This window comes from the organism of the source record quoted next, unplaced genomic scaffold (assembly GCF_019419815.1).
Source record: "Pyrus x bretschneideri cultivar Hongxiangsu unplaced genomic scaffold, Pyrus_bretschneideri_v1 Contig94, whole genome shotgun sequence".
Classification (NCBI taxonomy): Eukaryota; Viridiplantae; Streptophyta; class Magnoliopsida; order Rosales; family Rosaceae; genus Pyrus; species Pyrus x bretschneideri.
This window is the reverse complement of record NW_025999836.1, coordinates 427061-450438: the sequence shown is the minus strand read 5'-3', so window position 1 is coordinate 450438 and position 23378 is coordinate 427061. Positions and strand designations below refer to the sequence as shown.

Sequence of the window (23378 nt, the reverse complement as noted above, 5' to 3'; positions counted from 1 at the left end):
CCTTACAACTGTACCAGTGGCAGTTAGGCAGGCTGCTGCAAGCTTTGAATCCCTTGGAGAACTTATCAGCAAGATGAAGCTTGCATACACATTGTTCACGCTTCCTCCGTGGCAGAGGTATCATTACTTGATCAGTTTTTGTGTGAATTGACAGCAATGATTTCAAAAATGCGCCATGAGGCGCGCCTAGGCGACTTTGGAGGTGGGGTAGGGGTGAAAACGCTTCTACCGAGTGGGAGAAGGCGAAAGCTCGTCTAGATGTGGTCGAGGTGCGCCTTAGGGAAGAGGGAAAGTGAGAGAGTGTACCTAGAGAAAGAGAGTGGGTAGAGGATGTATGTGAACCATATTAATGTTGCAAATTGATAGATATTAACGAGCGAGAGAGAGAAGAGGGAAAGTGGGAGAGAGAGTGTACCGAGGGAAAGAAAGTAGGTGGGAGATGTATGTGGATCATATTAATGTTGTAAAATGAGTGGATATTAATGAGAGAAAGAATATGTTTATTACAATTTTTTTTTTCTTCAAAGTATGTGGACCATAGTTGGATGAATGATTTCGTTTTGGTTTTTTTTTTTTTATTTTTTTTATTTTTTTTATTTTTTTGTGATTTAAAATTGTTTATGACTTGTGTACTTTTGCATGACAAGGAATATTTGTTCAAATTATTATATTTTATATATGAAATAAAAATTATAGGACCCATGCCTTAAGGCTTTAGCCTAGACAGGACTATCCAATAAATGCCTCGCCTACGCCTTCGCCTAATGGAAAGTGAAATTTGTTTCTTATGCACCCTATATTTTACAGTTTTGACTGAAATTAAAAATCTTATTTTTCCTTTACCACCTGCTACTTGCACTACCGCCCTGCTTTGATGGCTTGATCTCCATTATTTGGTCGACAAATTAACAAATCAAGAGTAAATTTACTTAAAAAACAGATTCAAGTAACTAGTGCCAGTGCCGAATATTGATTGGTCAACCACATTGTCAAAGTTACTTGGATGATAAGCTTCTCCTACTCCTCTATCAGCAACGATCCTGGCGGTAAAATGCTTGTACTAAACTTGGATTCTGAGGTTCCTTTTCCTGGGTTTCTGCAAGCCAATATTCCTCTACTAAACTTGTATCCCAAGCTTTCTCTTCTACCGCTCCATCTTAAGCGATTCCACATGCGGGCAAAGGCAGTTCTTGGGTTTCTTTAATTAACTCCTCTAACATACTTGAATTCAAAGCTTGCTCTCCATCAGCAACGACGACCCCAGAAGCAGTTGGCAGAGGCACTTCTTGGAATTCTTGACCCAATAGTTCTTCTGGTTCTTCTAATTTGGCAACGTTGATGGTCATTTTTTCGGCAACTTTCGGATCAATATCATAATCATAAGCAGCAACATCATAACGGACCGTAAACTCATTGATCTGATCATGATCAAAAGCCACAAGATCATTAGTTAGACAAGAAGTGCCTTGCGGTCCTTCCTCCTCAACAGCATTGATCGCATTCACAATTTGTTTTGATCCCTCGTGATCATCATCTTTTTCAATCTTTTCGTCAGCGCACTTCTTCTTTGAACTCGTCGCTTGATCCTCCGAAGTCGAACACTTTCTCTTGTTAATGCCAGGTGATCCGTCCTTCCTCAGCCGACAAAGCACATAATCAAAATCATACCTAGAATCCCTGTAGTTCTTTCTAGGACTGGCGAAAAGACTGTATTCGTCAAGTAACCATCTGCCGTTGTCTTCCGAGCCTTCATTCTTGTAGCAGAAGGTTCTCTTTAGTCCAATGGGCGAAGGGTTTCCGTCAGTCCCATTAACCCATGTGGCAACTGCCTTGCCAATATTCCAAGTACCTCCGCTTCCAATCTTTCGATCAATGCGGGAACCCATGGGGTTTAATTTCTTGAGTTCGGAGAAGAAATACAAGGCTTGATCGGTGCGCTGAGCTCCTCCTTCATAGGCTTCCCATATCTCAGAGGGTTCGGATCTGTTGCCAAAGAGATTGCACTCGTGTATGATGGTGTTGTATGGCGGCAGCAGTAGCGGCTCTCTGTTCATCAGAAAGTCGCGGAGGAAGCAATGGATGAGTTCTTGATCGGTGGGTTTGAAGTGGAAACCGCACAGCACAAGGGAATGATTGTCCATTAACACCGGAGAGAGAGAGAGAGAGAGAGAGAGAGAGATGGAAACCCCGTTTCTTGATCTGTCTGTTAATGATTGCCTTTGCGTTTTGATCGGACAAAAGCAAGAGAGCAAGAGTGATGCATAGATAGATATATGAGTGAAATATTTATAGATATAGAGGGGGCAGTGAGTGAGGGTTTTGGTTTAGGGTTAAGTAGTTGCTTGGAGAGTAAGAAACAGAAACACTCAGTCCCAAGATATATAGAGTCCTGACTCCTAGGAATTAGCCGTTACTCAATTTTGTTTTTTAACAAACTATAGTAATTGGACGGGGTGGGGGGAATGGGCTAAGTCATTACTCATTTTAACCATGTGTTTAAATTGGAAACGATTAAATTTTTCTCTTTTTTTAAGTTACCTTATTGGTTCAATTATGACTAATTGGGATGGAATTAGATTCAAATTTCTTAATTAGTGTTATTTCATTAGGACCCAAACTTTTGATCACTACAAAAAAAATGAGCACTGCACACAATAAATTATCTGTGCCCTTTGAGATCAAAAAGCACCAACAATTGTGCTCATAGACCAATAGCAACAGTGCAGCTACTATCTTTAAGTCTGTGCCCTCTATGGGCGTCACCATTGCTAATAGCACACAATATCGCTATTTGTGCTCAAAGAGTTCAGCACAAATAACAGCCTATTTGTGTCTTAATTCTGACAACCATGTCAGATTGCAGGTGACAGGATCATACACGCACAATTTTCAAATCGTGCCCAATAGGTTCTATTTAAAAAAAAAAATTATTAATGTAGAAAATTTGAATTTTCTTTTAAATCAACAAATCCCATAATATACACATACTTTAGTTATTTACAACAAATCCCACAATATACATGTATTTCAGTTATTTACAACCAAGTCCTTCAGAATCCTATCCTCCCCCACAACACTACAGCCGATGGACCCAAGTTCTTAGTGCAATGAAGCTCACTTAAACCACATTCTCTTCTCGCTTAAACTGAGAGTCCCACAACTTTTTCTGAATTGAAAATAAATCATAGTTGAATAAGAATCTTAGTAAAAAGCATAGACTAGGAAATATTTATACCTTACAAATAGCATCCATTTCATCAAAGATTATCGCATGCAAACCACTCTGGTCTCCAGGGGAATTAAGGGCATAATGAGATTAGAAATTATTGAAAAACCAGCCTAAGTGCACTTGACATGTATATATTTCCCTTACCACGAGCCCTTTGATCATTCTCAGCATCAGCATATAGATTCCTAACATTTTTCTTAGTTTCACCAACTTGCTCAAAACTTCAGGGCCATTAACAATCTAGCACAGTTCACAAAAACAGAAATCTCATCAATCACCAATGCAGATAATAGCTAACTTATATCTAAGGATAAGTTGCATATCCAAAATCATTCAGACATGCTCAAATAGCTTTGTTAAAATAATGTACTAGCATCAAAATGATGTGCTAAATCATGATTCGACATGGGTCAATGTCTTTCCAAAAAGGAGTGTGGTATAAAGTTATACCAAAAAGATATCAGCGCAACTAGAAGAATCAGTTATCTTACTTATTTGTCATGTGAGGAGGGAAAACATGGGATACAAAAGCTCTTCGAAATATATCTGCAAACTCAGCACCTAAGCCACCAATTCCAAGTGTTTGAAGACTAAACTCCTTGTGCCTGACAATGTTGCTACTTGTAGCTTCATGCTGATTTACAATTTGACGAATTCAGTTCAGAATATTAAATTTCAATACATTATTTGGTATTGTATACTATCTAAAATAATACTGAAAATGTTCACCTGAAAATGCACATCATATCATGACTCTAATATATGTAGCTAAATAATTGATCAAAGGAGCAAGTGCAAAAAATAAATTAAGAAACAATTAAAGAGATATGATATCTACACCCTTAGCAAGAGTAAGGCCAATCCTTTCCAAGAGAAAGAGAGATATTACCTAACACCGACATCATCAACAATGCTGATAGCCATACCGATAGAGAGACCAGCACAACCACAAGCTAGATAGCCATATAGGTACTGATGATCACGACAATGATAAGTCCTTAAATACCCAACAATATAAAGTTGTGTTAATAACTGATTAGCAGCTCCTGATCAAAGAATGTAAACAAACAACTTTATAGATTAGATTATGTCTTTGTTCTACTGTAATACAAAAGAAAGAAAAAATCACAACCAATTTTAATACAATCAATTCAAACATTACACACAAACTAAAAATTCTAGAACACTAGAAATATGGAAAGGAAACTAATGCAGATACTATTTGATTAAAAAGAATTAATTAACAAAAACTTTAAAGTCATATATAAGATAATGTTTTAAAATTGTAGAAGTATAGAGGTAGGATTATATCCCACGTGAAAAACCACAGGGTAATGAACTCTGTTTCTCTCAGGTTTTCAAAACTTAAAAAATTATAGGACATAATTGTATAAATTTAACTGAGATGAGCTCAAATACCTCCAAGCTTATCATACAACTCTACAGCTAGCTAACAAAAATACAGACTATCCAATTTTGAAATTCCAGTTGATCGATCACAAGGTATCAAAGGTCAAAAACGAACCCCTAAACCATCTAAACCCCTTTGCCTCCAAATACTGTAGAATCCCAAAAAAATTACGATAAATTTGAAAAAGTAAACAAAAAAAAGGAAAACTTGATTGCGAATTAGGAAAAATATAAAACAACTACCTCCTTATGGCATTGATCTGAGGAATAGTGAAGACGATGGTGCTTCCTCAAAATCTTAGATCCGATCTCAGACTTAACCGACTCGACGAGTTTGAAGTCCTGCAGCTTCTTCAACTCCATCTGAAGCTTGTCTTGCTCTTGGCCCTTTGTTTGGAGCTCTTCCTTCTTGAACTTCAAGATCTCCTCCTTCTTAAGGAGCTTCTCGGTTTCTCCTTCTAAAGCCTCGTTGCCTGAAGCTTCTCTTGCATTTCTTCAAGTTCTTTCTCAAACGACAGACACTTGGGATCTGAGCGTGAGATGCTACGAGAGGGAGAGACGGATCGATTGAGATTGAGAGAGATGCGGAGGCGTTGGTGTTTCTCAAATCTGATGCACAGGTGTTTTTCCAAGAAAAAAACGAAAGAAAATCTCAGATCTGAGAGAAGTAAGAGTGGTAGAGAGAGATGCATAGATTTTGTTTGGCTGAGATAGAAAGAAATTGGGTAGAGAGACAGAGGGAGGGGTTAAAGGGAGAGAGAGGGAAGTGGGGTGTGGCGTGTGGGTGGGTTAAGGAGGAAAGTGGGGTGTGGGTGGGTTAACTGAGACAGACAGAAAGGCAGAGAAAGTGGGGTGTGGGTGGGTTAACTGAGAGAGACAGAAAGCCAGAGAAAGTGGGCAGAGAAAGTGGGCCTTAAGTATTTGAAAAATAATAAAAAATAAATAATTGTGTCTTTAGAAGTAAAATGTTGGCACAAATGATAATTTGAGTCCATTATTTTTATAATGATGTCTTGAAAAAATATTTGTGCCAAATTTGTAGAAGAATGGGCACATTAATTAGTGCCTTTATACAAAGGAAACAGATACAATTTTTTTGTGTGTAAAATTGGTTAGTTACCCACAAAATAAATAATTGTGTCCTCAATTTTGTATCCATAGGTCATTTTTCTTGTAGTGGATCCTTGTTAATATTAATATTAATTAGGATCAAAGTTTTTTGAGGACTGATATTAATTAATTGAAACTTTGGGACATTCCAATTGTTCCTTTTGGGAATTATGCTCACTCTTCTGTTCCGCCACGGCAAATGTATCGTTTCATTAGATTTCGCGTGAACTGTAGGTTTTGCTTGGCCTCAAATCTTGTAGCTGTTGATCTGCTACTTATCTGAGGTTTTTCATCTTCATTACAAAACTCGAGTTCCTTGTGTCAAAATTCTGATATTCTCTTGGTAATTTTGATGAGTCTCTGTCTGAGACCGAGTACATGAAAAGAGCGTCCACAAAATTGCATAGTGGCTCGTATTGTGGATCCGCCCAGTTGACTTTCAATTCATAGTTTGCCAAACAGGAACAAAAAAGAACGTCCACAACAAAACAAACACACCATAAATATGACTTAATAATATCGAATAAGAGTACACGAAAAACCATTTAATTGGCAACTGAAGTGCGTTCTTCTTGATATATGCACCAAAGAAACAATTTACAATGCAAAGTTCTACACAACAATCCTATGTAACAAGACCAGCTTCTATGCTACTGCCCTAATTTCGGCTTGTTCTCCCTTCAGCACAATTGATCCTCTTGAATCATCGACAAACCCACATGCGTTGCAAAGGTTCGTGACAAGAAAATGCTAGTCTTTTCCGGCCTTAATTTAAGGACTTACTCCATTTCGGCACAATCAATGAACATCATCTGAATCACAGTTCTAGCAGCACCAGCATTATCTTCACTAATGAAATTGAGTTGACGAGAGAGAATCACCAACCAGCATTTACTGAGTCTCTGTGTTTATGTTCATGGCATCAACTTGTTTGCTCAAGCCACCAACCTGATCTTCGAGATGGGATCTTTCCGTCTGCTTGAAATCACTTGGTTCGTATGTTGCATCACCCATTTTATCAGAAAGGGTTATATTGTCAGCATCAAAAGTGGAACTTGTATCAAAGATAGTAGGGGACCCGCCATCAATAGGAGTGACTTTCGCAGCCTTCCCATGGGAATGAACCTTCGATTGTGGGCTCACTTTATCTTTCGAGAAAGCAGAGCTGTCCTTCAACTCCACAACACAGTTTTCTCGCTCATTAATGTCAATACCAAGTCCTTCAGTTCCAACTTTCTCACACTTCAAGTGATTTTCTCTGCCAGATTTATGACGCCCTTTACTTGGAACTGTAGGAGATATGCTGTTCCTTGAAGGACTAAACACCTTCTTTGCAGCACTGGATGCTTGCTGGAGTGGTACTTGAGAAATAGGTTTCGTGTTAAAGGAGGTTTTTTGAGCATCAGGGGTGTTATTCCCCAATTTAGATACATTTCTAACAGCTTGAAGCTTTCCCACCTTTCCCTTGTTTTGTCCCGTGCTCAGGCTAACATTTCGTGCCCCACTTTTAGGCAAGCCACTACATATGACAGGATGAGGCTGCATACTTCCCTTTGGGGAAGACACCACTGACTTTGCCTACATAAAGTACAACACCAGATGGTTATTTAAAAGAGAAAACAAAAGAAAAGTAACAAGGTGATTTTGCTAACATATTTTTCATCACATTCACAAAAATGCTACTTTCAAGTTATTTAGCCTAGGCCTTTCAGTAACAGTATAGTTTATCTTATTCAACTTAGGGAGTGACTGGAGATAATAATTTCCCATCTAGAACACAAGGATCAAAAGAAGCAAGGAAAAACGAACCCCATCAAAGAAGCCAATTTTGGGTGATGGCAATCGTAGTCCAGAAGGTTTTGAAGCTGGAGGAAGTGCACTATTTTCAGTTGATGCTTTCACATCACAACGATGACGCACCCCAGTCACCTGAGTTTCATCTCCAGTTGAGCTTTGATCATAGGCATGGTTCTCCAAATCCAAAATCTCTGGTACATCACCTTCTACGGAGATGCTTTTGGAAGATCCTGTGTCAAGGCTAACTCTTGGACTGTATGACGCTTTGTTTAAAGTTGAAATTGATGATGATGATGATGACTCTGAGGACCATGAGCGAGCAGGGGATGTGATAGTAAGCAGCTTTGTCCCAGGCACCTTGTTAGTTGACAGATGAGATTTTCCAGATTGACTTTTATTTCCTGGCTCAATTCGTGGTGGTGTTTTGCAGGTAAAACCAGAGGAAGGTGGATTAGCAGTCCTGGAATCAGTTTTTCTTTTGGAGTTGAAGGGACCAATGTTGTTAGAAGTACTGCCGGAATTATCAATTGAGGAAGAAGCTCCTTCTCTCTTAGTTTCTGGTATTTTTGGCAATGGAGCCCCTCTACCTGCAGTGATCAAACTAGGATAAATGATTATTTTATATCACAAGTGTAAACACTTCTACCTTCAAGGGAAAAAAAATGAAGAAATATAATCAAATGGAAGGTCTTGTTACCAGTTGTGCTTTTAACGTTATCCCTTTCCATTTGGATAAGATTGCTACCCAGAGAAGCCCTCTTGGTTAAAGGTGTTGGGCTAGGACTAGGCTTCCCTAATAGCTTTGTTTGCTTCAAAAGGGAGGTTGCGTCTCCACGTGCGGAAACAGACTTCATTTAGAGAATACAAGTGATGTGTCAATTACAAATATCATTATCAGATCTATTTTTAATAATGTTTAAATGACTAAATCAGCATAAAGAAGAAATATGTTCTCTGTAACGTTGAATTCAAATACAATTAAAGCTTGATAAGTTGGTTAAATCGTCGTTATAATATTACGAATAGATTGATTTCCCAGTAGTATATGTTCCAGATCTAACTGCTTGTATGATTAGTAAGTCATTTGCATGGTATAGCATAATTAGCATTGATATCTGGACATGTAAACACGCCATCTAGAGTATATTTTGTTTTACATACCTGGGATGCTACTGGACATGTAGATGGCTTTTTGACTTTCCCTGGTTTTTGCACACTAACAGTTGGCTTCTTAGAAGCAAGTCTAGGCATCACCTGAAACTCAACACATTATCTCAGATATTCTTATGATCGTATCAAGGAAACCGAAGCTTTCACGCATTAACTTGGCATACCTTATTTTGAGAAACAACATCTACACCCTTCGAAGCTGAAAAATGAAAGGGCCTGGTTAGTATGGAAAATAAGTCTTCTAAGAAAATAGGCTGGTATGAGAAGTGTGAAGGCAGTGGCACCACAAAGGTTTCAAAATAATTCCAGAGTTCCTCAACAGAGGAATATATGTTATATAACAACACCACCTTTACTTCTCTAGAGAGAGAGAGAGAGAGAGAGAGAGAGAGAGAGAGAGATGCTAAAGAAAAGAATTGGTTAAATTCCCTCTATCCCATCAACTTCCAATTTATTTCTACAGTTAGATTGTATCAAGAAAAGAGACAAAAAGGAAGAAACAAGTAAAAAGTATGGCACTAAATTCCATTTCTGCTTCCAATCCTCTCTATCAAGCACAGATTTACGACCTTATAAACCAGGCTAATTCACAAATTTATGAGGGTGTCCGATTAAACAAGAGATCACCGTTTGGTCCAAATCTTTGTCACACATGATCAGTATAGGTTTCAGAATTGGTGAAGTATGGTACAAACAGAAGTATACTTACAACTGCTATTGTTGGTTTCTGTTACTCCCGAACCATCTTTCATACTTTCATTCACTGCTTTGGATGCTTTACTTGATTTCTGGATTGAAGCTCTCACATCTTCAAACAAATTAGCCTCAATACTTTCTAGTGTCAAAGTATCACTTTCTAATGTGGAGATTGAATCAGTGGATCTGTGAACTTCCTCTTGAATTCCAGGTAACATCTTTTTCCCAGTCTTATCTCCTTCAATCATGCAAGACAGCTCCTCGGAGTCCAGAACACCTGAATTCACAAAATGTGTATCCCCGCTATTAATTGGAATGTGGATGACAGAAACAACCTAAATCACATTGACCTAAAAACTTCTGAATATCAAATCTACACACAAGTGTACCTGCACTGGTGAAAAACGCACTATCCCAAGCTAAACTTTTGCGAAGATTATACTTTCCACTTTGCTTTGTCATTTCAGGTTCCAATGACTCAGAAGGTTCAGTTACTTGCTGGGTTAGCTCAAAATTTTCAGGCACGTCCTCTAGTTTGTTACCGGCCATACCCTCAAACAACTGAAAAATTCTGCTTTCCTGGTCTTCTGCATACCACATCACGAAAGATTATATTAAATGTGACACCAACCACAGAAATAATTGAAAAGCGTTCAGTAACAATAACAGCAATCCGGAAATTATGAAATCGCGAAGGGTACTTTTCTTTTCTTCTCATCGCTCCAGGCACAGCCTTTGCATTACATACTTATACAGCATTACAAATTCAAGACTTGTGAGAAAATCAATTTTTCATGCTTCCATCACACAAACTTAAGTTTTCACTTTCTGATTTAATACTGCGCAAAAACAATCTCCCACCTTCCCCTTTTCGATAACAATACCGATACCAACTTAATCAGGTATCGAATGGACGAAAAGAACAAAATGCACCAAAAAATCATATACTTTCAAACAAGAAGAAATCAGTTCAATTTCAACCATTCCGAGCATTGCGCGAACTAGATCAATATGCTTCTAGAAAAAGCTCCAATTACCTATAAATCCGAAAATAAATTGAAAAATTTCCAAATAAATCGTAAAATTGAAAGGACCTGAAATTGAAAACATGTTGTCTCCAGCAAATGAATTGAGGAGCGAATCGTCCTCGGCCGAGACGTCGATAAGGCTAAGACGCCTCGATTGGCCGGCATCGGTCCTCTTGTTCGTCGACTCGGACTTGTCCATTTTGGAGCTCCAGCGAAATCGAATCGGATTGGATCGGGGTTGCTGCAGTGATGGAAAAAGCGCAGGTCGTTCTGTGGAGAAAGTAAAATGAAATGAAATATTTGAACAGCGAAGAAGTGGCGGTTCAAATTTGGAATTATAATAATTAAATAAATAAAAAGGCAGTTTTTTTTTTTTTTTTTTTTTGGACAAAATAAAAAAGGGAGTTTATATGTGTGGGGGAAGGATAATGGGAGCGTCTTGTGTGTACTTTGCTCAGGCCGGATTAACGTTGTTTTACTTATTGCATGGGCCTTGTGTTAGGCCTAGATATATCCAGTGTTTTAATGTTAAATTTTTATTTAAAAATATAAAATTAAGATGTAATGGTTAAAACATTTAAAAAAATTTATGCTCCGGAGTATCCTAAATTTTTTGTTCTCATTCTAATCTCTCAATGTATTTTTCCAACATTTAATAATTAAAGTATGTCATTTAGTACTATGAACTAGTAGTATTGCTCTTCAATTGTAGATGAGAGGTCTTAGGTTCGATTCTCGCTAAAGGCAGGTTCAATTCTCATTAAAGGCGAATTTGAACCAGCTAGCTCAATATGAGGCTAAACCCATCTCATTCCTTTAGTATAGAAAATATCGTTTGACCAAGAAAAAATATAATATAATAATTCTGAAATATCCCTAACAAACAATATTCTCTTTTTTTTTTTTTTGTTACCAATGAAATTCTATTAAAAATAAATAAATACCTAAACTGTAAGACCTACTTCAACTCTTAAAGTAAAACTCAAATTTTAGGTTCTAAGCTCAACTTACTCCAACCCTTGGGGCAAATATGAGTTTTAACCCAAAACTTTTATGGGAAAAATTTAGGCTAGAATTTCCTCGGGTGAGTGGGGTTGGCCCCATATATGTATATTTTTTTTTTAGTTTTATTTTTATAAATTCATTGAATCCAACAACTAAGATCTAATATGTAACACCCACATCAACCAACAGAGAGGGGATGATGTGCCTTATATGTACATGTCCACCTCCTATAGCACGAGACCTTTTGAGAACTCACTGGCTTTGGGTTCCATCAGAACTCCGAAGTTGAGTAAGTTCGGGCGAGAGCATTCCCAGGATGGGTGACCTACTGAGAAGTTCTCGTGTGAGTTCGCAGAAACAAAACCGTAAGGGCTTGGTCAGGGCCCAAAGCGAACAATATCGTGCTACAACAGAGTGAAATCGGGTCCGGGATGTGACATAATATGATCAAATCCAACGGTAAAAAAAAAAAAAAAAAAAAAAAAATCTAACAGTCCAAATTTAAATCTGATGGCTAAAGTAAATAAAAAATATATATATCTTTTATGTGTTTCATATTTTTTCATAGCGTTCCATAAGTTTCATGATGTTGATTTCGTAATTTTTTTAATATTTATCAGAATCTAAATATTTTTATGTTAAAATTTTCACAAAATTAAATTAGAATAGTCTGCATAAATTTTTTTAAATTACTATAAGAAAAAAATTATCCTAAATTCATTCTTTAATAATCTTGAGCTAAAAATTTAGAATCACATTTGCTTTAGCTGTAACCATATTGGTGTTTGACCAAATTTGTGAAAAGATGATTAGTGCAAGTAAAGAAGAGTTTATCTGAGTATTCGTCAACATACTCCCGTTTCGAGCAATTTTTTAGTGGGACCATTATTATATTGTCAGACTTTTACCAATTCACATATTATATACAAATAGTTGATCTTATGTTTTTTTTAAGGGAAGGGATTCCTATTTTTTGGAAAGAAAAAAAAAATTAGGAATTAGTTGTAAGACTTACTCCACATCGAATTTCAACGATCAAAACAGTCTATTTTGTAAGTCTCAATTCATAGATCATCTTTACAAAAATTCAATTCAATCCGAAACCATTTGCTTATTTAATTATCACGATGAAATTGCATTGTTTCTTATATAACAAAGTGTTCGTCAAATTTTTTGAACTCAATTAGATGTCTCAAATATTTCTGATTTGGCTAATATTTCGCAAAGATGATGTATGAGGTGCAACTTGAAAAATAGATGGTGAAGTTCGATGTAGCGTAGGACCCACAACTAATCCCCATTAAAAAAATAAGAGTCCCTTCTTTTAAATGGAAGGGATCCTCTCCAGATCCATTTTGTGGAGATCTTAGGAATCCTCATATCCTAGTCATTCATCGTATATCGTGCAATCAATTTTCATCAGATACTATTTGTGTTTAATTTTAAATAAAAAAAGTCAAATAATTTCTAATTGCACGATACACAATGAATAGTTAAGATATGGGGATCCAATTCCCCTTTGAATATCTATCATCTTCCAAAAACGAGGAGGGTTTTATGATTGATGCTCCCATATTCAAGAGGCGACATATTCGCGGCTATGCTGGTCATCCTATTCTAGACAAAATGCAAGTTCTACACTCCTAAATAGTTTGCTAGAAGGGGTCATGTATTAATTGCCTGGGGGGAGAGCTCTAACGCTGGAGTTGCTCTAAAGGAAGTTAGATTGAAACCAAATGAAGGAAAATGACAAGATTAACAGAGAGGGTAGTCTTCAGCTATCTGAAAGTTCATGAAGTAATAAGCCACAAAAGAATAATAAAAAGGTAACTCTAAATAGTTCACAAAGAATAAGGGCAAGAAAAATAATTTTCCCTTTGGACATTTTAGGGTCAATTGTCTTAAGCAAAGGAATATAAGTAGAAGAAAATGATTATTTGATTCTATTCAAGTAAACTTAATACTACATATTTGTCATTTAGTACTACGATTTAGTGGTATTTCTCTTCATTTGTAAGTGAGAAGTTTTAAGTTCGATTATCACCGACACACACACAATATTATATTTGTTAAGGTGTTTGTAAATTAAAGTATTTCTTTTGTGTATAAGAGTTTAATTTAATAGTGTAATTACTATTCTTTTGCGAATTATGTATCAAAGAAAATTCGTAGAGGTACAAAGGTTCATAATGATCAAGAAACGGTTTAATGTTAAGATATTTTTAATAATGATCAAGTGGAAGAAAGATGTAATCAATGACCATGATACTGATATGGTTAGTAACGTGCTATAAGATTCTTCCGCCAAGTAATGAATCTTTACTCTTTATCAAATTATGGGTTTTAATTCTTGTAATTCAAAGTCAATTTAATATTATTCTTATTTTTTTTACCAAGCAGTTGTCCTTAACATTACTTTGTCTAATTAGTAATCATGCATCATTTTTCTTTTCCTACACATTCGACTTTATTTACTACAAAAATTAGTATAAGAAGAATAAGGTTGTGCAAATAAAATTAAGAGTCATTTTGCAAAAATTAGTGAAAATTTAATGTAAGAATAAAAAATAAGAAAAAAAAATGCATTAAGATAAGGCGATCGCAATCGCATACTCGCAAAACGACTTCAAATCCACCGCCCTATCGGACAACTCCTTTCATTTCTCCCGCCAAAACCCAGGAGGGCCGGGACTTTCAACACCATAAGCGCATAAGCAAAAACCCAAACCGCTGCACCTGCATTCTCTCTCCACCGCCATGTACGGAGCACAACGGAGAAGCTTAAGCTCGAACTACGGCTCCTCCTACGCACCTGACCTCCACACCATCTGGCCTTTCTACTTTGCTCAAATCGAGCTCGGCGACGACAAGCCATGGCTCAGTCTCACACACTCCCTCATCGGCTTCTTCTCCACGACGCCGGGGCAAGCTCTCCTTTCCCAGGTCTCATTTCTCTCTCCTTCTTTTATAAAATCTGTTAATTCCACGCAAAATGTATAATTTGATTACACCGATTACTTGGTATCGGTCATCAATTGCATTAATTAGGGTTTAGGGTTTATGAAACATTTGATTTGAGGCTAAATTTCGTAATTTGTACTTGGAGTGACACTTGGTGCAGGTGAAGGATGATGGCGGTGTAGCGGTGTTGCCGATTGATTTCGAGCAATTTCGAAAAATTTGTGATGTTGAGGAGTTTTATGAAGCTTTAGAGGAGAAACCCAAGATAACCCTCTTATGCATGAGTGCTGCAGTTCACAAAGTCCTGCTGACTCAATGGGACAATTGCAGGGTAGAGGACGGTACCAAAATTAATATTCGATTGCATAACTACCCCGAATCCATGATTGCTTTGAAGAACTTAAAAGCTGCATATATTGGTATGTGTACTATACTCTAAGGCCTTTTTTTGGTTTTCACTTGTTATACATTTGGTCAATTGTATAGAATTAATGTGGATGTGATTGCATGACAGACAAGATCGTATCTGTGCGTGGAACAGTAGTAAAAGTTAGCACTGTCAAACCTTTTGTGGTGCAAATGGATTTTGATTGTGTGAAGTGTAAAACAAGTATTACACGCATGTGTCCTGATGGGAAATTTTCACCGCCAACAACATGCGATCTAAATGGGTGCAAGAGCAGAAATTTTGATCCCATTCGATCTACTGCTGTGACGATAGATTTTCAGAAGATAAGGTAGGCACTTTGGATATGAACCAAATTCACATTTTATATTTTCCTTTATTGAACCTTGTTAAAATTCTTTGATGCTTCTTAAGGATACAGGAGCTACTAAAGCCTGAAGATCATGAAGAAGGCAGGATGCCTCGAACAGTAGAATGTGAACTTTTTGAAGATCTTGTTGATGCATGCATCCCAGGAGATGTGGTGACTCTCACTGGGATTATAAGAGTCATTAACAATTACATGGACATTGGAGGAGGTAAAGAAATTCTTCCTAATTCAATCCAGTATCCTGCATGCACATTCAAGCTTCTATGCCTTTGGAAATAATTCTGTCTGATTCATAAGTGTGCAACTGATCAGAAAAAGGATAGTTCCAATTACATGAATGACAGACAATTGCAGTTATTGAACCAATTCCCACCACTAATATACATTGGATTTTATTTATTTATTTATTTATCATTTCAGGCAAATCGAAGGGAAAGACACAAGGAATTTACTATTTGTATCTAGAAGCTATTTCCATTAAAAACACAAAGTCACAATCTATGCCCGAGGATTTACAAGATTCTAGTTCTAATGACAGACCTATGGCACTTGCTGATCTTTCCTCATTTTCCCCAAGGGATTTGGAATTCATTGTGAAGTTCTCTGGGGAACATGGTCCAGATACCTTCAGGCAACTACTTCAATCTATTTGTCCATCAATCTTTGGTCACGAGCTTGTTAAAGGTAACCTTAATACTATTGTCCATATTGTGTCCCTAAAAATTTCATGCTATTTCATTTTTGGTTATCTACTGATTTAGTTTCCTCAATTTTCTTATATTTTATCCCTCTAATTGTGATATCATTTGTAATTGTGACAACATTGCACCAACTTATTCAGAACTAGATGAAAAGGAAAATATCCAGAAATATCTCTATTAATAATGTCACTAGGTCCCTAGTTTTCTTTCACTACTACTAGTTCTTTTAAAATTTCACTGAATAAGGGTTTTGTTTTTTGGTAGAAAATCAGATGCCAACGGTAATATCTTATATAAGTCACTTATGGATGATGAAACCCACCTGGTTTCTCAAGTTCCACATTTGACTCCTCACTAAGAATATCTCCTGAACGTGATAATTAAGCATTATGATGATGCTAATTTACTTATTTTTTTTACAGCGGGAATATTGCTGGCACTCTTTGGAGGTGTGCGGAAGAATTCAAATGATCAGAACAAGGTTCCTGTTAGAGGAGATATCCATGTGATAATTGTTGGTATATTTGAAACCCATCATGCTCTTAAAAATGGTACTAAACCTGGTAATTTGTGGACGGAAAACAGAAGATGAACATGTACCTCCTGATTTTTTTAGGTGATCCCGGACTAGGCAAGAGTCAGCTTCTCCAAGCAGCGGCAGCCATTTCTCCACGAGGCATTTATGTGTGTGGTAATGCCACAACCAAAGCTGGCCTCACTGTTGCTGTTGTAAAGGATCCTATGACAAGTGATTATGGTTTTGAAGCTGGTAATTCTTTTCTTTCTTTCGTTCATCATCCTTTTTTGCTTTTATTTTCTTGGCAATAAAGATATCCTAATGCTATCTTGTAATTGAATGCAATATCTGCTTATGAATGTCTACTTATGATTAACTTCATAGTTGATTGGTGAGACTTAACTAGTAATCCATCTCTCTCAAGGGAAAAGATAATCATTCTTCTTCCAGTATGTGTTCTGCTGTTATAGCTTCAAACAATTATGAACAAAATAATTGATTTGGTAGTCCAAAGCAATAACTCACAATTTTTCCAGGTGGTACGGCTACACATAGTGGATGAGAAAGAGAAATATAATTGATCCACTTCTCATCTATTACATAATTGTACTAAATTTTTAACTTTTAGAAATGCCATAGGTACAGAGACGTCTAAGTCCATATCATTTGCAACCCATGACTCAGTCAGTAATGAACAAGTATAAAATGCTGTGCGCTAATAAATGATAAATCAAATTTTGGATTAGGTGCAATGGTAATTGCAGACAGTGGGTTGTGCTGTATTGATGAGTTTGACAAAATGTCTTCAGAGCATCAGGTTTGTCCCCAGTTGTTCTGTATTATTTTCTATTATCTAATTTCTGCAAGAAGCTTCTTTTACTTTAACATTGCTGCAGGCTCTACTGGAAGCCATGGAACAACAGTGTGTCTCAGTCGCAAAGGCTGGACTGGTGGCAAGTTTGTCGGCACGAACTTCTGTCTTAGCAGCTGCAAATCCTGTTGGTGGTCATTATAAGTAATGCTTTCTAATTTTAACTCGGTGGTGAGAGGACTGTTACAATTCTGATAATGGATTAAGTGCTATTTTGTGGTAGATTTTGATCCCATTGTCATTTCCTACACTGCATCCACATGAAACTTGTTTCATACCCCTTATAGTTCATTTCAGAGAATTCTATATCAATCTGCGAATTCCCATTCGTATTTCCCTTCAGTAACAAAATAACATTTATTTAGCTTTGATATTGTTACATTTCAGTCCCGCATTTTTTGATACCGTTAACATTTCAAATTTGCAGCCGTGCAAAAACAGTGAATGAAAATTTGAAAATAAGTGCTGCCCTCTTATCGCGATTTGATTTGGTTTTCATATTACTTGACAAACCTAATGAACTTTTGGATAAGCGAGTCTCAGAACACATCATGTCAGTAAGTTATCGTTTCTGATCCCTACCTACAATACGTCTTTTTAGTTATTTGCTAGTGTTTTGATACCATATATGTGTAATGAAATTGGTTGAGTATGGTAGGAGCTTAGTAAACCAGGTCCTCAAGAACTTGTAATGGGAGTAACCAAAAAAGGTCAAAAGAAGCGATAACAGACTACTAGGTAATTTTCTTTGTTCAGTGTTTAATTCAAGGATTTTGGTTGTTTATCATTAGCTTCATGCTGGATCTGGAGAAAATTCGCCAGCTGCAAAAAAGATTCGTAGAGGTAGTGTCTAACATATCCAGACATATTAGTTCTTTCTTGTAAAGCAAGGGAGTCATTTCATATCATAAAATGCAGCTCCCCATACAAACAATTCTCTATTTAACAAGATATTGCCTTTTGCTTCAAAAAGTGCAGCATCGCAGAGTGCAGAAGGCATAGATATCAGTGGAGAAGGTGGTTCTTTGGTTTCAAGATTGAGGCTTGACCCGAAGAAGGATGAGGATTTTGTTCCATTACCAGTACAACTCCTCCGCAAGTATATTGCTTATGCAAGAACTTTTGTGTTTCCTAGGTGATTTTCACATGACTTGTGTTACTCTTGTGCATCCAATTTCTGTAGCAAGAATTGCGATTCAATTCTCCCTTTTTTTAACTTCGAGTTTTCATTTTGGGGTGAACCAGGATGTCAAAGCCTGCAGCAGAAATCCTGCAAAAGTTTTACTTAAAACTGAGAGACCATGCGACATCTGCTGATAGCACACCAATAACAGCAAGGCAATTAGAGAGTCTGGTGAGGCTGACCGAAGCTCGAGCGAGGCTAGATTTGAGAGAAGAAATAACAGCCCAAGATGCAATGGTTACTTCTTATTCTTCTATCTAACAAATGTTTTCAGTTACCCTGCTTTCCAAATATAGGAAGGTCCAGGATCCAATACAAGTATACATTGTCATGGAAGACTTAGTATTCCGGATGTGAGATTCACTGATCCAGTATTTTCAGTAGTCCTATTGGGAAAGAATTTGAATGCTAATCATTGAGCTATTCATGTGCTAATGGACTACTCCACAATCGATAAAAATTTAAGACAACAGAGTTTGGACAGACCTTCTGAATCATTCTATTTTGCAGGATGTGGTTGAAATCATGAGAGAATCCTTGTATGACAAGTACATTGATGAGCATGGTGTTGTGGATTTTGGTCGGAGTGGAGGGATGAGTCAACAAAAAGAAGCAAAACGGTTCTTAAGTGCCCTCAATAGGCAATCAGAGTTGCAGCAGAAAGACTGTTTTACAATTTCTGTATGCCTGCATGCTTTTATGCGATTTTGCAATTATTCATGCTCCTTTAGTGACTCATATTCGCGCAATCCTCTTTTGTTTCAGGAAATATACAGTTTGGCAGATAGGATTGGTCTAAGAGTTCCAGACATCGACACATTTGTTGACAACTTAAACAGTGTTGGTTATCTACTGAAGAAAGGAGCAAAGACATACCAGGTACTACAAACTGCAAATAACCATAGGCAACCTATTTGGGTAACTCATAAGATTCCAATGCCGACAACACAAACAATTAGCCCTATTAAATTTTTCAATGTCGATGATGATTTTTATGTCCAGCAGCTCTTATTTAACCATGATTTTTGTTCAGGTACTATCATCGTCTTATTCTCGGAGTCAATCGTCCTCAAGGTCAAGAGGCTAAGGTTAGTGCAGCAGTTCACGCCACATCAAAATTTGTTCCATCTTAAAGTTTGTTTCAGAAGTAAAAGCACTTGCAGAATCTAAAGCCAAATTGTATTAGATTTTCGAAATGGATAATTTTGTAGTCGAAACAGTGGCCTGGATATTTAACACACATATCAAATGTGTTCTGTGAAGGACCAAATTATGTATTGCCTATAATATAACATGATTATATTACATGGGAATATTTCTTTTCACTGGAATTACATACCAGGTTTTTCAAAAGCATAATATCATTCATCTCCATCTATAGGTTCTAGCCGCCATTCGCTCCCATAGTAAGAATTTGGCAAACCCAACCAAAATTTGAAAGCCTCAGCTGCTCTCTTCCTCTCGCTCCTCCGGTCCTGCCTGGCTTGCGAGGCATGCTTGCTAGTAAACATCCTCGAATGCATCTCCACATAAATCTTAGTGAACTTGGTTTTATTCGGAGGAATCCCATTCTCTTCCATACAAGCCACTATCTCCAAAGCCTTCTTAAAGAAAGCAGCCCTGACACAGATATCAGCCAGAGTATCTAATAGCCCTTCATCCGGTTTCAGTGTTGGCGGGTCGGAAGCACCTGAAGTTTCTCCCTCTTCTTTCACCCTACATCTCTCCTTCACTTCATTCCAGAGCAAAAGCGCCTCTCCAGGTTTTCTAGCCAATGCAATTCCATTGGCAAGGCTGCCATAAGTTGCCACATCAGGGTGAAACCCGTTATCTTTGATTCTCTGAATGATTTTCTTGGCTTCTTCAACCAACCCGAGTCTGCAGTACGCTTCAACCAACATATTCCAGGCAACCAAATCAGCCTTCACCCGAGGATCATTAAGCATCTCATCAAACACCTTGTTTGCCAGCTTCGGCTGACCCGACAAGGCAAACGCTTTCATCAGTGTGGTGTAGCTGATCTTGGTGGGTGCAATTCCTTTCGTTCGCATCTCGTTGAAAAATGCAAGAGCCCCAGCACTGTCATCAACCAGTATGCATCCGTCAATCAAGATGTTATATGAAACCACATCAGGCTCGATCCCCGCATCATCAGCCATTTCTCTAAGCAGCTGCTTGGCCTGGTCTATCTGCAGCTGCTGGCAATAACCCTTGAGAAGAATATTATACGTAATCCGATTTGCAGGCACACCAACTCTTGTCATCTCTGCAAGCACTCGACGAGCACGGTCCATGGAGCCAGCCTTCACAAATGCAGAAATAACAGTTGTATATGTTACATGGTCAGGATGGCTTGCGCTATCATCCTCGTGCCTCAGTGCCTCCAGCATCCGAACCGTGTCAGTAATGCGACCGGCATTCATATAACCCTTCATTAGAGTGGTGTAAATTCTAGAGTCAGAAGTATACGCTTTAGGCAACAATGGCGGCTCCGAATCATTTCCTCTAACCGAATTAGGAAGCAACTTTTCGAAAACATCCCCATTGCTTAGACTCGGATTTGAACTCATCGAATTCAAATTTGAATCCCTTAGAATCTTGCAAAGGTCTCTCCTCCCTTCCCTCATTGCCTGAACCATCTTCTCTGCGGTTTCCAAATCACCAAAACCAACAAGAGCCGCCACAAGTGAGTTCAACGTCGTCATACACAACGCAATGCCCTTGTCAAGAATGCTCTCCAACACGAAAACAAGCAAGTCCTTCCTTCCAGCTCTGGCGCACAGCTTGATCATAACATTGTAGGTGAGCACATCGGGCTTGGCGCCGTACTCAGGCATTTCATCAAACACCTTCAAGAACCTCTTAGTGTCCCCCAAATTGGCACAAGCATTAAGCGCAGCATTGAAGGCTGCCGTGTCCGGCCGCGAGTCCGCCACCAGCTCCGGCTCTGCAAACCGCCGGACACGGCGTGTAACTGAGTAGAAGAGCTTGAGCGCATCGGAAGGCCCGTCATCGGTGGTGGCAGCGAGGCGGCTCACAACAGCGCTCCAGGCCTTGACGTGAGGGAGGTAGCCGGAGCGGAGCATGGACTTGATAATGGATACAGCGTAGCGGGTCTGGCCGGCCTTGGCGGCAGAGACGGCCAACAGGCCGAGGGAGTTAGCATCGAGGTGGCGGAGCTGGCGCTCATTGCGGAGGCGCGTGATGATGGACTGGGCGCGTGTGAGGCCGGAATGAGAGTTCTGGTAAGACAGTTGAGAGAGCAAACGGCTGAGGCAAGTGGGATTGGGTAAGTGGGTAGACTGGGTGTAGGCAATCCAAGCCTCCTCTGTCTTCCTCTGGCGGAGGAGCGTTAGAAGCTTGTGGTCTTCATTGGGCGGCGCTGCGGCGGGTGTAAGAGAGAGGTCGGAAGCTGGGTTGGTGGGGCTGGCGGTGGCGAGAAGGCGAAAGGGGCGCGTGGGGTTGGAGATGGAGGGGAAGTAGGGAGGGGAAGAAACCCAATGGAGAGTGAGAGAGTGGTGGGTTACCGGAATTAAGTTGTTAGAGTTGGGGGCTAGCGGGGAAGAAGATGGTGGTTTGAGGTTCATGATTGGTCCATCTAGAGAGAGAGAGAGAGAGAGAGAGAGAGGATGAATAATTGGGGAAGGTTGAACAGACTGAAGGAAGAAGAAGAAGAAGATAATGGAGGTGGAGAAATGAGAGATTTGGGATTAGGAGGGAATTTTGGGTGAGTGGAAGGGATGGTATGTACGTCCACTATATTTCTATCCTCTTGTTTATTTTGCGTTTGCGGCTGCTGCTGCTTGCAGATATTTAGATATTCAGATTAGGGATAATTACAGGTTGGTTTCTATTTTTAGCCAGCAACACTGACAGTTGAACAAAATGCTATTTATGTGACCAACAGGATCCTCTCTGGCCTTTTCGCAAGGATCTTGGAAATCTGTAAATCATGTTTATTTATCGTACATTGTACAGTTAGTTTTTGTCAAATATTATTTGTATTTAATTTTAGGGAAGTGTTATTAGCACTTCAAAAATCTCATTCTACATTCCTCACAAGTTTATTTTTCTTTCCTAATATAAAAAGTTTGGAGTGTAGAATGAGATTTTGGAGTACTAATAACAATTCCTTAATTTTAATTAAAAATATTTAAAATGATTTTTAACCGCACGATGTACGACGAATAGATATGATTCACGGATTCTCAAAATCCTCGTAAAGAGGATTTGGCGAGGATCCGAATTCTTTATGCGACGAATTTCTCAGGATACTAGTATAGGATGTTTTAGATATTTTAACGGTTAGTTTTTATTTTGTATATTAAACTAAAAATCTAATGGTTAAAAAAATTTGGAGTATCATATATTATAGAATACTTGCAAGTCGCTCTTTACCACAATGGTGGAAATGTGTTGATTTTTTGCATGACGACGTGAGTTCAAACCCCGTCGGTGGTTAATCTAACATTTAATCTAACAAAATCTACCATTTGACAAAAAAAAAATATTTTCTGGAATACTACAAAAAGTTCTATAAATTTCTAGTTGAAATCAACATATGCTGTTTATTTATCAGTGGCCGAAAGTAAAGGTAATGCTAGAGATACTATCTGCTTGAACTATATATTTCAGAACATGTGATGTGGTAGTTGATGGTTGGATTCTCCATTTAATGATTAAAATAAGAAATTCAACCATCAATCACCATATCATGTAATCTATAAAATATGGTCTAAAAATATAGTTTCTTTAACATTTTCTGAAAATAAATAAGAGTGCACAAAAATGAAATATGATGTGCATAAAATTACTCTTCTAAATTTAAGGCAAGGTAGGGTGGTTTTGAAATTTTAAAATTTGCAAACATCACTTGGACTGTTAGAAGTGTGTACAAATACCAACCAAACTAAAATTTTGCCAA

General features: G+C 38.0%; 3 protein-coding genes across 4 annotated transcripts; 1 reads left to right on the top strand and 2 right to left on the bottom strand.

Annotated features, from left to right (window-relative positions):
- Positions 1-6244: 6244 nt before the first annotated feature.
- On the bottom strand, positions 6245-10772 carry LOC103948834 (cell wall protein DAN4-like). The gene is made up of 8 exons (XM_009359906.3): positions 10507-10772; positions 9802-9999; positions 9426-9689; positions 8881-8915; positions 8708-8800; positions 8244-8394; positions 7559-8133; positions 6245-7327 (listed from the first exon to the last, which is right to left on the bottom strand). The coding sequence occupies exons 1-8, from the start codon at positions 10637-10639 to the stop codon at positions 6641-6643; spliced, it is 2136 nt and encodes a 711-aa protein (XP_009358181.1). The 5' UTR covers positions 10640-10772; the 3' UTR covers positions 6245-6640.
- A 3141-nt stretch (positions 10773-13913) lies between these two features.
- Positions 13914-19759, top strand: LOC103948839 (probable DNA helicase MCM8). 2 transcript variants are annotated; one of them, XM_009359912.3, is made up of 16 exons: positions 13917-14388; positions 14567-14825; positions 14921-15143; positions 15227-15390; positions 15603-15866; positions 16306-16401; positions 16500-16652; positions 17147-17217; positions 17297-17415; positions 17699-17828; positions 18063-18114; positions 18250-18406; positions 18517-18691; positions 18965-19135; positions 19220-19333; positions 19488-19759. In XM_009359912.3, exons 1-16 carry the CDS (start codon positions 14203-14205, stop codon positions 19539-19541), a joined length of 2388 nt encoding a protein of 795 aa, XP_009358187.1. In that variant the 5' UTR covers positions 13917-14202; the 3' UTR covers positions 19542-19759. The 2 variants fall into 2 exon arrangements, 1 of the variants encoding a protein (XP_009358187.1); XR_007255527.1 differs by lacking the exons at positions 19220-19333; positions 19488-19759 and having other exon boundaries at positions 13914-14388; positions 18517-18807; positions 18965-19088.
- On the bottom strand, positions 19612-22061 carry LOC103948838 (pentatricopeptide repeat-containing protein At3g09650, chloroplastic). Its single transcript, XM_009359911.3, has one exon. It carries the CDS (start codon positions 22039-22041, stop codon positions 19816-19818), a length of 2226 nt encoding a protein of 741 aa, XP_009358186.1. The 5' UTR covers positions 22042-22061; the 3' UTR covers positions 19612-19815.
- Positions 22062-23378: the final 1317 nt, after the last annotated feature.

Coding starts and splice junctions, on each gene's coding strand:
- LOC103948834 (XM_009359906.3), bottom strand. CDS start 10,639: ATGGACAAGTCCGAGTCGACGAACAAGAGGACCGATGCCGGCCAATCG. Junction 8,395..8,707: donor CATGTCCAGTAGCATCCCAG/GTATGTAAAACA, acceptor CTCTAAATGAAG/TCTGTTTCCGCACGTGGAGA. Junction 8,134..8,243: donor TAACGTTAAAAGCACAACTG/GTAACAAGACCT, acceptor TGATCACTGCAG/GTAGAGGGGCTCCATTGCCA.
- LOC103948839 (XM_009359912.3), top strand. CDS start 14,203: ATGTACGGAGCACAACGGAGAAGCTTAAGCTCGAACTACGGCTCCTCC. Junction 15,391..15,602: donor TTACATGGACATTGGAGGAG/GTAAAGAAATTC, acceptor TTATCATTTCAG/GCAAATCGAAGGGAAAGACA. Junction 16,402..16,499: donor TATCCATGTGATAATTGTTG/GTATATTTGAAA, acceptor TGATTTTTTTAG/GTGATCCCGGACTAGGCAAG.
- LOC103948838 (XM_009359911.3), bottom strand. CDS start 22,041: ATGAACCTCAAACCACCATCTTCTTCCCCGCTAGCCCCCAACTCTAAC.